This window comes from Melanerpes formicivorus, unplaced genomic scaffold, assembly GCF_026170545.1.
Source record: "Melanerpes formicivorus ecotype bairdi unplaced genomic scaffold, bMelFor1.0.p_v2 SCAF_18, whole genome shotgun sequence".
Lineage (NCBI taxonomy): Eukaryota > Metazoa > Chordata > Aves > Piciformes > Picidae > Melanerpes > Melanerpes formicivorus.
The window spans coordinates 10,301,015-10,314,221 of record NW_027142370.1 but is presented as its reverse complement, the minus strand read 5'-3'; the positions used below and the strand labels follow the sequence as shown (position 1 = coordinate 10,314,221).

At 49.3% G+C, this 13,207-nt stretch overlaps 1 protein-coding gene across 2 annotated transcripts in view; it reads left to right on the top strand.

The window, feature by feature from the left end:
• Window positions 1-13,207, top strand: part of LETM1 (leucine zipper and EF-hand containing transmembrane protein 1) — a 36,068-nt gene that overhangs the window by 5,262 nt on the left and 17,599 nt on the right. For both annotated transcript variants that reach the window (XM_068149585.1, XM_068149586.1), the window contains exons 2-5: window positions 1,248-1,305; window positions 3,020-3,476; window positions 9,308-9,451; window positions 11,570-11,707. In XM_068149585.1, coding sequence (XP_068005686.1) covers window positions 1,248-1,305; window positions 3,020-3,476; window positions 9,308-9,451; window positions 11,570-11,707 — 797 coding nt within the window. The remainder of the gene's footprint in view (window positions 1-1,247; window positions 1,306-3,019; window positions 3,477-9,307; window positions 9,452-11,569; window positions 11,708-13,207) is intronic.

Below are 13,207 nucleotides of genomic sequence, written 5' to 3'. Positions count from 1 at the left end.
TGGGGTTAAGTGCTTTAGGGAGGTGATTTTCAGTGACTCTAAGCTGCACACAGCCACTTGATAGCACTTTATGGAGCTGATGGGTCTTCTGTGGTGTTGGATAGTGGGAAGGGCTCTCCAGGGATGTGGTTGAGGCCCCATCCCTGGATGCATTCAAGATCAAACTCAATGTGGCACTGAGCAGCCTATTCTAGTTGGAGGTGTCCCTGCTGGCTGGAGGGGGACTGGACACAATGACCTTTGAAGGTTCCTTCCAACCCAATGCAATCTGTGAATCTTAAAGCTCTTTCAGGCATGGGTCTTTATTGCAGCATGTGAACTGACCATCATTTCATGGTCTTCTCACCTTGCTACCGGAATGGCCTCTGCTTGTCTCTGTAGGACAGAGGATGCTGGCATGTGGGTGTCAGGCCTCCTTGTGGACTTGGTTATTAGGGCTGATTCTGAGGTAGTGTTCCAAGTGGAATTCACTTTGAGGAGCAGAGCATTTGCTGGAAAGCTGAACCTTTCCCATCCTTTGGATCAGGCTCTTGCCCTTCAAGACAATTTGCATCATTGCAGAGAGAACCAGAGCCAGAGCTATTTTTACCAGGTGCTAAACAAAACAGCAGAGTATTGAAGAGGTGGTGTAGTTCCACCTCTCTAGGAAAGCATGTTAGGTTCCTGCCCAATGTTTTAATTGTTGCCCTGCTTAAAACAGCAGAAATGTCTTGCTAGACACTTGGCAGTGCAGCATTTGGCTCATCTAATACCATCTTGTCATGGAGTCTCTCAGAATCTGTGTCTGCTTTTCAGTGATGTTCTTCTGTAACAGAGTTGCTTGTCTGAGGGACTTGGAAAGCTGTCTTCAGGCAGTTGGAGAAGTGCCAGCAATGCCTCACACGTCCAGAGTTCCATGGTAGGAATGGATGGTTGGCTTGAATGCTCATGGAGATGGCAGCCACATTACAGGATTCCTTCCTACCTGTTTTGTCTTTTTGTGTCCTATAAATTGAGGTGCTGGAGCATATCCAGAGAAGGGCAGCAAAGCTGGTGAAGGACCTGGAGAACAGGGTGGTGAGGAGCACCTGAGGGAGCTGGGGGTGTTTAGTCAAGAAAAGGAGGCTGAGGGGAGACCTCACTGCTCTCTACAACTCCCTGAAAGGGGTTGGAGTTAGATGAGGGTTGGTCTCTTCTCCCTCATATCAGGAGATAGACAATGGCTCTGTGACTTCCAATATTCATGGTCGTTATTGGTCTTCTTCTAGGGAACCTGGGAGACCGGGCGTGCCTGAGCTGTACATCCCTGAGGCTGGCAAACAACATGTGAGTACATTAGAGCTGCTTTCCACACTCCAAGCCATCCAGACCCATCAGCTGGTGTGCTCTCAGAGAACTGGGCTTTAAATCTTCCAAAGTGTGAATGCATCAGCTCCAGCTCCTGTTACTGACAGATGAAAGGGAGTCTGAGCAGTTTCTCTTCACCTGCTTGGTTGTGCATGGGAGAAGAGAGACCTTCCTTTGCTCACCCACTTCCTCCCTTTCTGTCTCATGGTCTGCAAGCCATAGAGGGATGTCCTTGAGGGATTCCAGGTGACAGCATGGGGTGTTGTAGGCTTCTTGCATGCTTTCTCTCTGGAGTTCCATGGAGTACCATCCCTGGAGGTGTTCAAGAGGGGATTGGATGGGGCACTTGGTGCCATGGTCTAGTCATGAGGTCTGTGGTGACAGGTTGGACTCGATGATCTTTGAGTTCTCTTCCAACCTTAGTGATACTGTGAGTAATCATCCAATCACAGCTAGTTGGGAAACCATAGTTAGTGTGGGAGTAGTTAACAGAGTTAAACACAGTTGAGGTGGGAATAGTTAACATAATTGACATGGGAATAGTTGACATAGTTAAACATAGTTGACATGGGAGTAGTTGACTTAGTTAACACGTGAAAGCAGATCATCTGAGTTGGATCTTCAGTAAAGCACGGTAGTTGATATTACAGCCTTGGGTGGAGCTTTCCCAAGGGATGATGCCCTCTCCTGAGAACAAATCCAGCCCCTGTGTGCCTTTGTGGAGCCCAAGTTGCTGGGTGTTGGCAGCATCTATTCTCTGCTCCTGCCATGGCTCACAGGCATACTCGTGGATGTGAATTTCCTCACTCCTTTCCTAGGGATGTTGGAATTTATATTCTCTGGCTGATTTATGGTGCTAACTGCTCAGGAAGCAGTGACTGTTCTTCAGGTTCCTGGGTTTCCTTTTTAACATCAGGATGTCTCTCTAGACATAACCCTTGAATTCAAAGCAAACTAACTCCTTTCTCTTTACAGTATCATATAATTAGTCAGGGTTGGAAGGGACCACAAGGATCATCCAGTTCCAACCCCCCTGCCATGGGCAGGGACACCCCACACTAGATCAGCCTGGCCAGAGCCTCAGCCAGCCTGGGCTTAAACACTTCCAGGGACGGGGCCTCAACTACCTCCCTGGACAACCCATTCCAGGGCTTCACCACTCTCATGGGGAAGAACTTCCTCCTCACATCCAGCCTGAATCTCCCCACCTTCAGCTTCATTCCATTCCCCCTAGCCCTATCACTACCTGAGATCCTGAGAAGTCCTTCCCCAGCCTTCCTGTAGGCCCCCTTCAGATACTGGAAGGCCATCATGAGGTCACCTCGGAGGTTTCTCTTCTGCAGACTGAACAGCTCCAACTCCTTCAGTCCTCACAGGACAGGTGCTCCAGCCCTCTGCTCATCCTTAGTTACCTTAGTTCTCTGTGACTGTATCATTCATTAGGAGAGGCTTCTTGATACAGTTGTTTCATGGAGAATTCCCTGCAGGTTCCTCTTCTGTCCTGAAGTAAAGCCAAGAACTCTTTTCGGGTACAGACACCGACCTGGAGAGCCACAGGTTTGGGGCTGTTTCCTTCACCATGTGGTAGAGATCATCTCAAATTATGCATTTTATAGATGGCAGAGGTTTCTGTAGCTGTGCAAATCTCTGTGTTCTGGTGCTAATTCTGGGCTGTTTTTCTTTTCCTTTGCAGGACTGTACACTTCAAATACTGCACTAGCGTCCCTCCTGTTTACACCTACTCCAGAAAAACTCACTACTGTTGTTGGACTAAAGGATCTCAACAAATCCACTTTACTCTCACCAGCCCTTCTGCCTCATGGACACCACTAGCCACCATGGGTGTTTTAGGTCCCCAGTACCTTCCAGTTAGATGGTGGCATTCGTCACGGCCCCTTCAAGACGACTCCATAGTGGAGAAGTCCCTGAAGTCCTTAAAGGACAAGAACAAGAAGTTGGAAGAAGGTGGTCCTGTATATAGCCCAACAGAAGTGGAAGTTGTAAAGAAGTCCCTCGGGCAGAGGGTTGTGGATGAACTGAAGCACTATTACCATGGCTTTAGGTTGCTGTGGATTGACACCAAGATAGCTGCCAGGATGCTCTGGAGGATACTGCACGGCACCACTTTGTCCCGTCGAGAGCGGAGACAGGTACTGACAGGGGACCCATTGCTTTGGGCTGTCCTTGGCAATGGCTCTCTTCTCTTTGAACTGAGTTGGTTCTGAGAGGCTCTGCAGAGGGACCTCGACAGGCTGGACAGATGGGCAGAGTCCAATGGCATGAGACTGGACACATCCAAGTGCCAGGTTCTGCACATTGGCCACAGCAACCCCATGCAGTGCTACAGGCTGGGGTCAGAGTGGCTGGAGAGCAGCCAGGCAGAGAGGGACCTGGGGGTGCTGGTTGATGGTAGGCTGAACATGAGCCTGCAGTGTGCCCAGGCGGCCAGGAGGGCCAATGGCATCCTGGCCTGCATCAGGAACAGTGTGGCCAGCAGGAGCAGGGAGGTCATTCTGCCCCTGTACACTGCACTGGTTAGGCCACACCTCGAGTCCTGTGTCCAGTTCTGGACCCCTCAGTTTAGGAAGGAGGTTGACAAGTCCAGAGAAGGGCAACGAAGTTGGTGAGGGGCTTGGAACACAGCCCTGTGAGGAGAGGCTGAGGGAGCTGGGGCTGCTTAGCCTGGAGAAGAGGAGACTCAGGGGTGACCTTATCACTCTCTACAACTACCTGAAGGGAGGTTGTAGACAGGCAGAGGTTGGTCTCTTCTCCCAGGCAGCCAGCACCAGAACAAGAGGACACAGTCTCAGGCTGTGCCAGGGGAGGTTTAGGTTGGATGTTAGGAAGAAGTTCTATGCAGAGAGAGTGATTGCCCATTGGAATGGGCTGCCCAAGGAGGTGGTGGAGTCGCCATCACTGGAGGTGTTCAGGAGGAGACTTGATGGGGTGCTTGGTGCCATGGGTTAGCTGTTTGGGTGGGTTGGATTGGTTGATGGGTTGGACACGATGATCTTGAAGGTCTCTTCCAACCTGGTTTGGTTTATTCTAAATAAATAAAGGTTCTTCTTGTCTTCTCTTCCTAGAATTCAAATCATAGAATGGTTTGAGTTGCAAAGGACCTTAAGGACCAGCTAGTTCCAACCTGGCTAGGTGTTTCTTCCCTCCTCCTTCTCCTAATGTGGCCAGTAGTCATTTTGAATATGACTCTAAAACATTTTATTCTTGTACCCTGTGACTGAAGACAAATTTGTAATGTTGTAGTTGGAACAGCAGAGGATTCTTCTGTTTTGTCATGTGGACAACAGCTGTGCTTGGTTCTCAAGTTCCCATCCATATGCTGTACTTGTTTCCATGGTCACTTTCTCTGCTTTTCACTCCAACTGGGAAAAGAGAGGGCAAACCCATCCAGGACAGATTGGATTTGTGCCAGTTCTGTTGGCTTTTGTTGGTTTCATTTTAAACAGACAAAACCCTGCAGGGTGAAACATGTGATTGACAATCAGATGTTAGTGCTGCTATCTCACATTTGTGAGGTGGTTTAGGCCAGTCCAAACACAAACCCAGGCTGAGCAGAGAGCAGTGCTGAGGAGAAGGACTTTGGGGTACTGGGTGATGAGAAGCTCACCATGAGCTGGCACTGTGAGTTCACAGCCCAGAAACCAACCTTGTCCTGGGCTGGTCCCCAGCAGTGTGAGCAGCAGGGGCAGGGAGGGGATTCTGACCCTCTGCTCTGCTGAGACCCCACCTGCAGTGCTGGGGCCAGCTCTGGAGTCCTCATCACAAAAAGGACAAGGAGCTGTTAGAGATGGGGCCAGAGGAGGCCACAAAGATGACCTGAAGGCTGAAGCACCTCTGCTGTGAGGCCAGGCTGAGAGAGTTGGGGTTGTTCAGCCTGGAAAAGAGAAGGCTCCTGGCAGACACTTGGCAGCTGATCCAGCTGAAGTGTTGCTCACCTATAAGCACAGAGTCTGTGCTGACGTGAGAGGGGATTATGCAGCGCCAAGGAAGAGGATCTGAGGATAGGGGGGAATAAGGACTGCAGGCCTTCTGCAAGTAGCACTTGTGGATTCTGCTGGCTTACTGAGAGCTGAGGGAAACTTGCAAAACCAAGTGAAACAAATTAATTCATGCTTTAAAACAGAATAAGAAGCCCAGCAGAGGCCAAGGCTGGAAGCTTTGGCTTTCCTGCCTGCTTCATGTTCACTGAGCCATACTGAGAAATTACAAGCCAAAACACAAACAGTAGTAAAAAAAAATAGATAGCATGGAAATATTCCTGCTGAAAGATCAGGACTGTGTTCTAGGAGGCATGAACCTGTGGAAGTAATACCAGCTGAACAAAACCCTTCACAACTGCTTTATTTAAGTCTTACTTCTCAGTTCCATTGAATCATTTAGTCCAACCATTAACCCAACCCTACCATGAAACTCAGCACTGCATCTACACATCTTTTCAACACCTTCAGGGATGGAGATTCAACCACCTTCCTGGGCAGCCTGTTCCAGTCTTTAGAAACCCTTCCAGGGAAGAAGATTCTTCTAATGTCCAACCTAAAATGCAAGGAGGTTCTGGGGAAGGGAGCAAGGAGATGCTGGCACTGCTGCTGGGTGCTTGTGCTAGGGCAAGCTGTGTGCATCCAAACTGGGACATGGCTCCTGCAGAACAGAAATTGTCAGGCTGTGTTGGGCATTTTAACAACATGAAGCATTAAAATACATGATGCTTCTCATGGAGAAAAAAATGAGTTTGGAAGAGTTTGTCTCTTCTGCAGTGTAGACCCTTCATGCCTGATACATTTCCTCTTGCCTAGCAGCAGGCAGCATCCATTCGTGTCCTTCCAGGGAGTTGTAGAGAGCAATGAGGTCTCCCCTCAGCCTCCTTTTCTCCAGGCTAAAGAACCTCAGTTCCCTCAGGTGCTCCTCACAGGCCTTGTTTCAGCACAGTTCAACCTTACATTGTATTACACTGGCTGATGGAAAGAAGTCTTCAAATCAGGATGCCAGATTAGCTGCAACTCTGCAGAAGTTGCTCCTGAACTCAGAAACCCAACCAACCAATTATAAAGCTGGCAGTACAAAGTGCTGTAAATGTCTGAAACTGCACATGAACTGACAGAGAGAAACCTCATCTTCCCCCAGAGTGACAAATGAGTTCTTTCTGTTTGCCCTTTCCTTCCTCTTTGGAGGCAATAATGGAAAGATAGCCAAGCAATCTAACCGCATCAACAAGCTATTGCAGCCTGGCTACTGCTGGGGAGGGAGCTGCTGCTTATGGTAACCAAAAGGTACCTGCAAAATGGTGCTTCTGCAGCTACTGGTGTGGTTTAGAGTCATCTGGATCACATACCTGCACTTGGGAGAGGAGGCAGGAGAAGGTGAAAACATACCAAATCTGATCCAGGCTGTTAGGAACCGATTGTTTTAGTTGGAGCCTGGTGGGGCTTGGTCTCTTCTCTCTATTAGCAAGGGAGAGGATTAGAGGAAATGGCCTCAAGTTGCCCCAGGACAGGTTTAGGTTGGGCATTAGCAGAAACTTCTTCCCTGAAAGGGTTTCCAGAGGCTGGAACAGGCTGCCCAGGGAGCTGGTTGTATCCCCCTTCCTGAAGGTATAGAAAGAGGTAGAGGTGTGATGCTGAGGCTTTAGCACCAGCCTTGGTAGAGTTAGGGAATGGTGGGACTCGATGATCTTAAAGGGCTTTGCCAACCAAAATGATTCTCAGTCTGTGAAACAAACCTAAAATAAGGTTTAAAAGTTTCATGGTGTCTGTAACCCTCTTCAGGACAGTGCTTTTGGGTTCCCCCTGCTCCTCTTGGTGTGCATTGACCCTCTGTGTTTCTGGGTTAGCTTGTGGTGGCTCCATGGTGCATCTTCACGTTGTGGTTGCTGCTGCATACTGAGCATTCTACACCACCCCATGCTGGTGCACCTTCAGCACTCCCAATACCTTGTCTCAGGTTAGCTGAGTCCTGTTGTAAAACTACTCTTTAAGTCTGCATTTTGCTTGCACCTGCCCTCTAAAAAACAACTCCTGCAGAGAAATAGGAACCTTGCAGCACTCTGCAGACCTTGGAGAGGCTTTTCTCAGGGAGAATGTTCCTCTGCCTTCAAATTTCCTTCCAGCCTTTTCTACATCTCTTTGAATGCCTCTGCAGCCATTTTTTTTTTCCTTCAGTTGTTGGAATGAATGGAAAAAAATCTTTGGGTCTGGAAACAATGGACCAAAGCAGCCCTTCAGGGAAACGGAATTTTCTTCTATACACAAAGGAAAATGTTGAGCTTTGGCTCTGTGGATTTTGTGCATTCCTCAGGCAGCATTGAGGAACTAGGCTGCTTTTAGGCTAAGAAAGTCATGGTTGAGGTTTTACTGGGTTTGTATCCCAGCAAAACAGGCCTGGGGACATGAAATCCATACTGGTTGTTGCTGGTGTTCCCCTGGGCTGGTCTGAGCTATGGCAAGGGGATGTGTTTGTTTCTCTTAGAACATTTCTGTTGCCAGTTTTATTTGCCAGTGTTTATCAAATCATGATATTGAGGTGACAGTAGATGCTCTACATCTAGCTCTCCCTCTCTGGTTCAGAAGCTGACTTAATTCCCCAGAAATGATTCTTTGCTGTGTAAAATGAGGTGGAATAGTATCATAGTATCATTCAGGGTTGGAAGGGACCGCAAGGATCATCTAGTTCCAACCCCCCTGCCATGGGCAGGGTCACCCCACACTAAAATCTGCACTTGCTGGTATAAACCAAGTTGTTCAACTTCCAACAGGTGCTGAAATAGTTGATTAGAGATTTTACTGCCTAATTTGTCCAGATCTGGGGCTCCCAGCACTAGAAATATGTGAACTATTAGAGTGGGTCCAGAGGAAGCCACAAAGATGGTCAGAGGGCTGGAGCACCTCTGCTGTGAAGATAGGCTGAGAGAGTTAGGGTTGTTCATCCTGGAGAAGAGAAGGCTCTGGGGAGACCTTAGAGCAGCCTTCCAGGATTTGAAGGGGGCTACAGGAGAGCTGGAAAGGGACTTTGTACAAAGGCATGGAGTGACAGGCTGAGGGGTGATGGCTTCAAACTGGAAGAAGCTGGATTGAGGTAAGACAGAAGAAATTCTGTGCCATGAGGGTGGTGAGGCCCTGGAAGAGGCTGCCCAGAGAAGCTGTGGAGGCTCCATGCCTGGCAGTGTTCAAAGGCAGGTTGGATGGGACTTTGAGCAAGCTGCTCTAGTAGGAGGTGTCCCTCTCCATGGCAGGAGGAAGATCAGGATGACCTTTGAGGGTCCCTTCCAACCCAATGCAGTCTGTGAATCTTGAAGGTCCTTTGCAAGCCAAACCCTTGCAGGATTCTGTAGTTGGTGGGTGTAGAGAGACCCCAAGGGCAATATTGACGTGGGGGTTTTTTGCAGTTGAGAATTCAGTAGCTAAGGCATGTAGCTGCCTCAGAGGACTGCTGCTCAGGAAAAGGAGTGAGTGAACAAAGGGAATCCAGCAAGCTGGGCTCATTACCCTGGATTTCAAAGTCCATTGCAACTGTTAGGAGGCAGAGGGGGAGGCAGCTTTCATTTTCTTCTTGATTACTTAGTCCATAGTAGCTCATGCATGTAAGAAGTGGTGGAGCACAAATAAAGATGAACAAAAGGAGTTAAGCAGCTTTAGGGACAACAAATGACCACCTCCTGTTTTCAGGTGCTTTTAAGAGGTTTAAATGAGATACTTGTTCAATAATCCTATTGAGACAGAGGCAGGCCTTGGAAATGCTTTCTGGAGTGCTGGAAGGTGCCGAAACTGTGGCACTCTGCTGTGTAGCGGCCTGCAGACCCTGCAAGCTCCCTTGGGCACAGCATTTTGCTGTGTTGGTTTACATTTCATTGCTGGGTGAAAAAAGAAATAAAAATAACATGTGAGTTTAAGTGGTAGTGGTGATATAAAGTGGTTTGAAACTGAGTGCTTGAAGTTGTTCTCCTCAGCTCCTTTCTCTTTCTCCCTTCCAGTTCCTCCGGATCTGTGCCGACCTTTTCCGCCTGGTCCCTTTCCTGGTTTTCCTTGTTGTCCCTTTCATGGAATTCTTGCTTCCAGTAGCTCTGAAGTTGTTCCCTAATATGCTTCCCTCTACATTTGAGACAAAGTCTAAAAAGGTAAGCAAGTCTGAATTTATCAGCTCATAATCTGTTGGGGGTGGGGTGGGGGGAACCCAGATCATTATTTCTTCCTCTATTTGGGTAATGCTTTGGTTTTCTTTGTGGGTTTGATGGTCTCATTGTTAAGATTTAATAATGAACCACAGAATCACAGAGCCACCTGCAGTAGTTAATACTGAGCCAACCCCCCCCCCCCCCCGGAGTATTTAATGCTGAGACAACCCCCTCCTGGAGTACTTAATGCTGAGCCAGCCCCCTCCTGGAGTACTTAAGGCTGAGCCAACCTCCCCCTGGAGTACTTAATGCTGAGCCAGCCCCCTGCTGGAGTACTTAATGCTGAGCCACACCCCCCCTTGGAGTACTTAATGCTGAGCCACCCAACCCCACCCCCCCTTGGAGTACTTAATGCTGAGCCAGCCCCACCTGGAGTACTTAATGCTGAGGCAACACCCCCCCACACACCCCCCCCGGAGTATTTAATACTGAGCCAACCCCACCCCACCCCCCCGGAGTATTTAACACTGAACCAGCCCCCCCCAGAGTATTTAACACTGAGCCAACCCCACCTGCAGCACTGCGTCCAGTTCTGGTGCCCCTAGCATAAGAGGGACATGGAGCTGCTGGAGTGGGTCTGGAAGAGGGCTATAAGGAAGATCAAAAGGCTCTGGAGCACCTCTCCTATGGAGAAATGCTGGAAGAGTTGGGACTGTTCAGCTTGGAGAAGAGAAGGCTTCAGGGAGATTTTAAGACAGCCTTCCAGTACCTGAAGGGGGCTCCAAGAAAGCTAGGTGGGAACTTCTTACAAGGGCTTGGAGTGGTAGGACAAGGGGGAGTGGATTGAAGCTTGAGGAGGGGAGATTTAGACTGGAGATAAAAAAGAAACTGTTTCCAGTGAGGGTGGTGAGACACTGGAATAGGTTGCTCGGGGAGGTTGTGGGTGCCCCCTCCCTGGAGGTGGTCAAGGCCAGGTTGGATGAAGCCTTGAGGAAGCTGGTGTGAGGTGTCCCTGCCCATGACAGTGGGCTGGAACTGGGTGATCTTGAAGGTCCCTTATAACCCAAGCAGTTTTGTGAATCTTTGGTTAAAAGAGAACTTCAAGATCATCCAGTGCAGCCCTTGCCTCAGCACTGCATGGTCAGCCCTAAACCTTGTCCCTGTGCACCAGGTTCACACACCAGTTGAACACCTCTAGGGATGCCACAAATACAGGCTGGGCAGTAACTGGCTGGAAAGCAGCCCTGAGGAGAGAGACTTGGGGGTGCTGGTGGACAAGAAGCTCAACAGGAGCTCTCAATGTGCACTTGCAGCCCGCAAAGCCAATCAGATCCTGGGCTGCATCAGGAGAAGTGTGGCCAGCAGGTCGAGGGAGGTGATCCTCCCCCTCTACTCAGCCCTGGTGAGACCCCACCTGGAGTACTGCCTCCACTTCTGGAGCCCCTATTACAAGAGGGATGTGGAGGTGCTGGAAGGTGTCCAGAGAAGGGCTACAAGGATGATCAGAGGGCTGGAGCACCTCTCCTATGAGGACAGACTGAAGGAGTTGGGGCTGTTCAGTCTGCAGAAGAGAAGGCTCTGAGGTGACCTAATTGTGGCCTTCCAGTATCTGAAGGGGGCCTACAGGAAGGCTGGGGAGGGACTGCTCAGGATCTCAGGTAGTGATAGGACTAGGGGGAATGGAATGAAGCTGGAGGTGGGGAGATTCAGGCTAGATGTGAGGAGAAGGTTCTTCACCATGAGAGTGGTGAAGCCCTGGAATGGATTGTCCAGGGAGGTGGTTGAGGCCCCATCCCTGGAGGTGTTTAAGCCCAGGCTGGCTGAGGCTCTGGCCAGGGTGATCCAGTGTGGGGTGTCCCTGCCCATGGCAGGGGGGTTGGAACTAGATGATCCTTGTGGTCCCTTCCAACCCTGAATGATACTGTGGTGAGACTGCCACCTCCCTGGACACAGTTTAGTGGCCATGGTGGTGTTAGGTTGATGGTTGGACTTCATCTTAGAGGTCTTTTCCAACCAAAACAATCCTGTGACTCCTTGTGATTTGTCTGAGGGCAGAAGAGGAGGTTTTTAGTCTGCATCTTTCTGGAAGGAGCTTCTACACCCAGGTGTTTCTTTTAACAGGAAGAGAGATTGAAGAAAGAATTGAGAGTAAAGCTTGAACTGGCCAAATTCCTTCAAGACACCATCGAGGAGATGGCCTTGAAAAACAAAGCAGCCAAAGGAAATGCTACAAAAGACTTTTCAATGTTCTTTCAGAAGGTAAACAGCATGAGAAGGTGGATTTGCCTTTTGGACTGTGGGAATCAGCAGATCCCTTGATTCTCTTGGATCTTAGAAGCAGAATGTGGTTGGGTTTGGGGGATTTCTTTTTTTGGGGGGGTGGGGGGAGGGGATTTGGGGGTTTTGGAAGATTTGGGGCTTTTGGGGATTTCTTTTTTGGGTTGGACTGGGTCATCTTGAAAGTCTCTTCCAACCAAAGGTCTTCTGTGATGGTGCTGTGTAGGTGACCTCAAATACTGATCCTGGTGAGCTTTACCAGTTGATACGTGCTTGCAGAGTCCTTGTACTGTGAAGCTTCTGTACCCTCATCAGTGTGGTTCACCTGTAGATGATGGTAACTGGTTAGAGTGGTTGGTAGCTGAAGCAGTCCAGCTGCAGCCCCTGGGAGCAGGCCACTGCTGTGGTTCAGGTTTGGAACTTCTCATTTTGTGCTGAAGGAACTGCTTCTGAGAACTTGCACTTGGCAGTTGCTTTCTGTGGAAATTGGTGCCCTAGCACTGCACAGGTGCTGGAGGAAGTCCCAAGTTCCTCTGATGACTAAAAAGAAGCTTCAAGGCCTGTGTTTCTTATGTGTGGGTGTGCTTTCCACAGTGAAGTGTTTCTCCCATTGATCTCATTTCACTTAGATAATAAATGTCAGAGCAAGACACGTCAAAGCTTTCATGTTTCACACCTCTTCTGCTGATCCCTTATAGCTGCTTCTGCAGTGAAGTTTTTGATGCTGCAAGAGCCACTTCTTTGAGGCCTGGTCTGTTGGTTCTCCAGCCCTCTGATCGTCTTCATGGCTGCCTTCTGGAGTGGCTCTGGAGTCAGACAGGGCTGGGAGAGTTGGGGCTGTTCAGCCCAGAGAAGAGAAGGCTCCAGGGAGACCTTAAAGCAGCCTTCCAGTACCTGAAGGGGGTTACAGGAGAGCTGGAGAGGGGCTTTTCACAAGGACTTGTAGTAAGAGGATGAGAGAAGACGGATTGAAGCTGGAAGAGGGGAGATTTAGACTGGAGATAAGAAAGAAATTCTTTCCAGTGAGGGTGGTGAGACACTGGGACAGGTTGCCCAGGCAGTTTGTGGATGTCCCATCTCTGGAAGTATTCAAGGCCAGGTTGGCTGAAGCCTTGAGCAAGCTGGGCTGGTGGAAGGTGTCCCTGCCCATGGCAGGGGGGTTTGAGCTAGGTAATCTCGAAGGTCCTTTCCGGCCCAGACCATTCTATATCTATGCTTGCTGCAGAATTCCTGGCTTTAGCTGTGTTGCTTTGTAGCTGTTGTTGTTCTAGAAAGTTCCAGTTTACACTCCCAAACACATGCCTGAGTGCCAAGATTCAGCTGCAAACAAGGAAGGAAATACTTCCTGCAGTTTAAAAGATCCATTTGTGGCTCCTGCAGTGAAGGAGCTGGTGAAGTGGAACAACAAGGCCTTTGACCTCTCTTTCTCCATGTTGGTTAACGTTGTTCCACAAGTATCTTGGAGGTGAATGGACTCAAGAC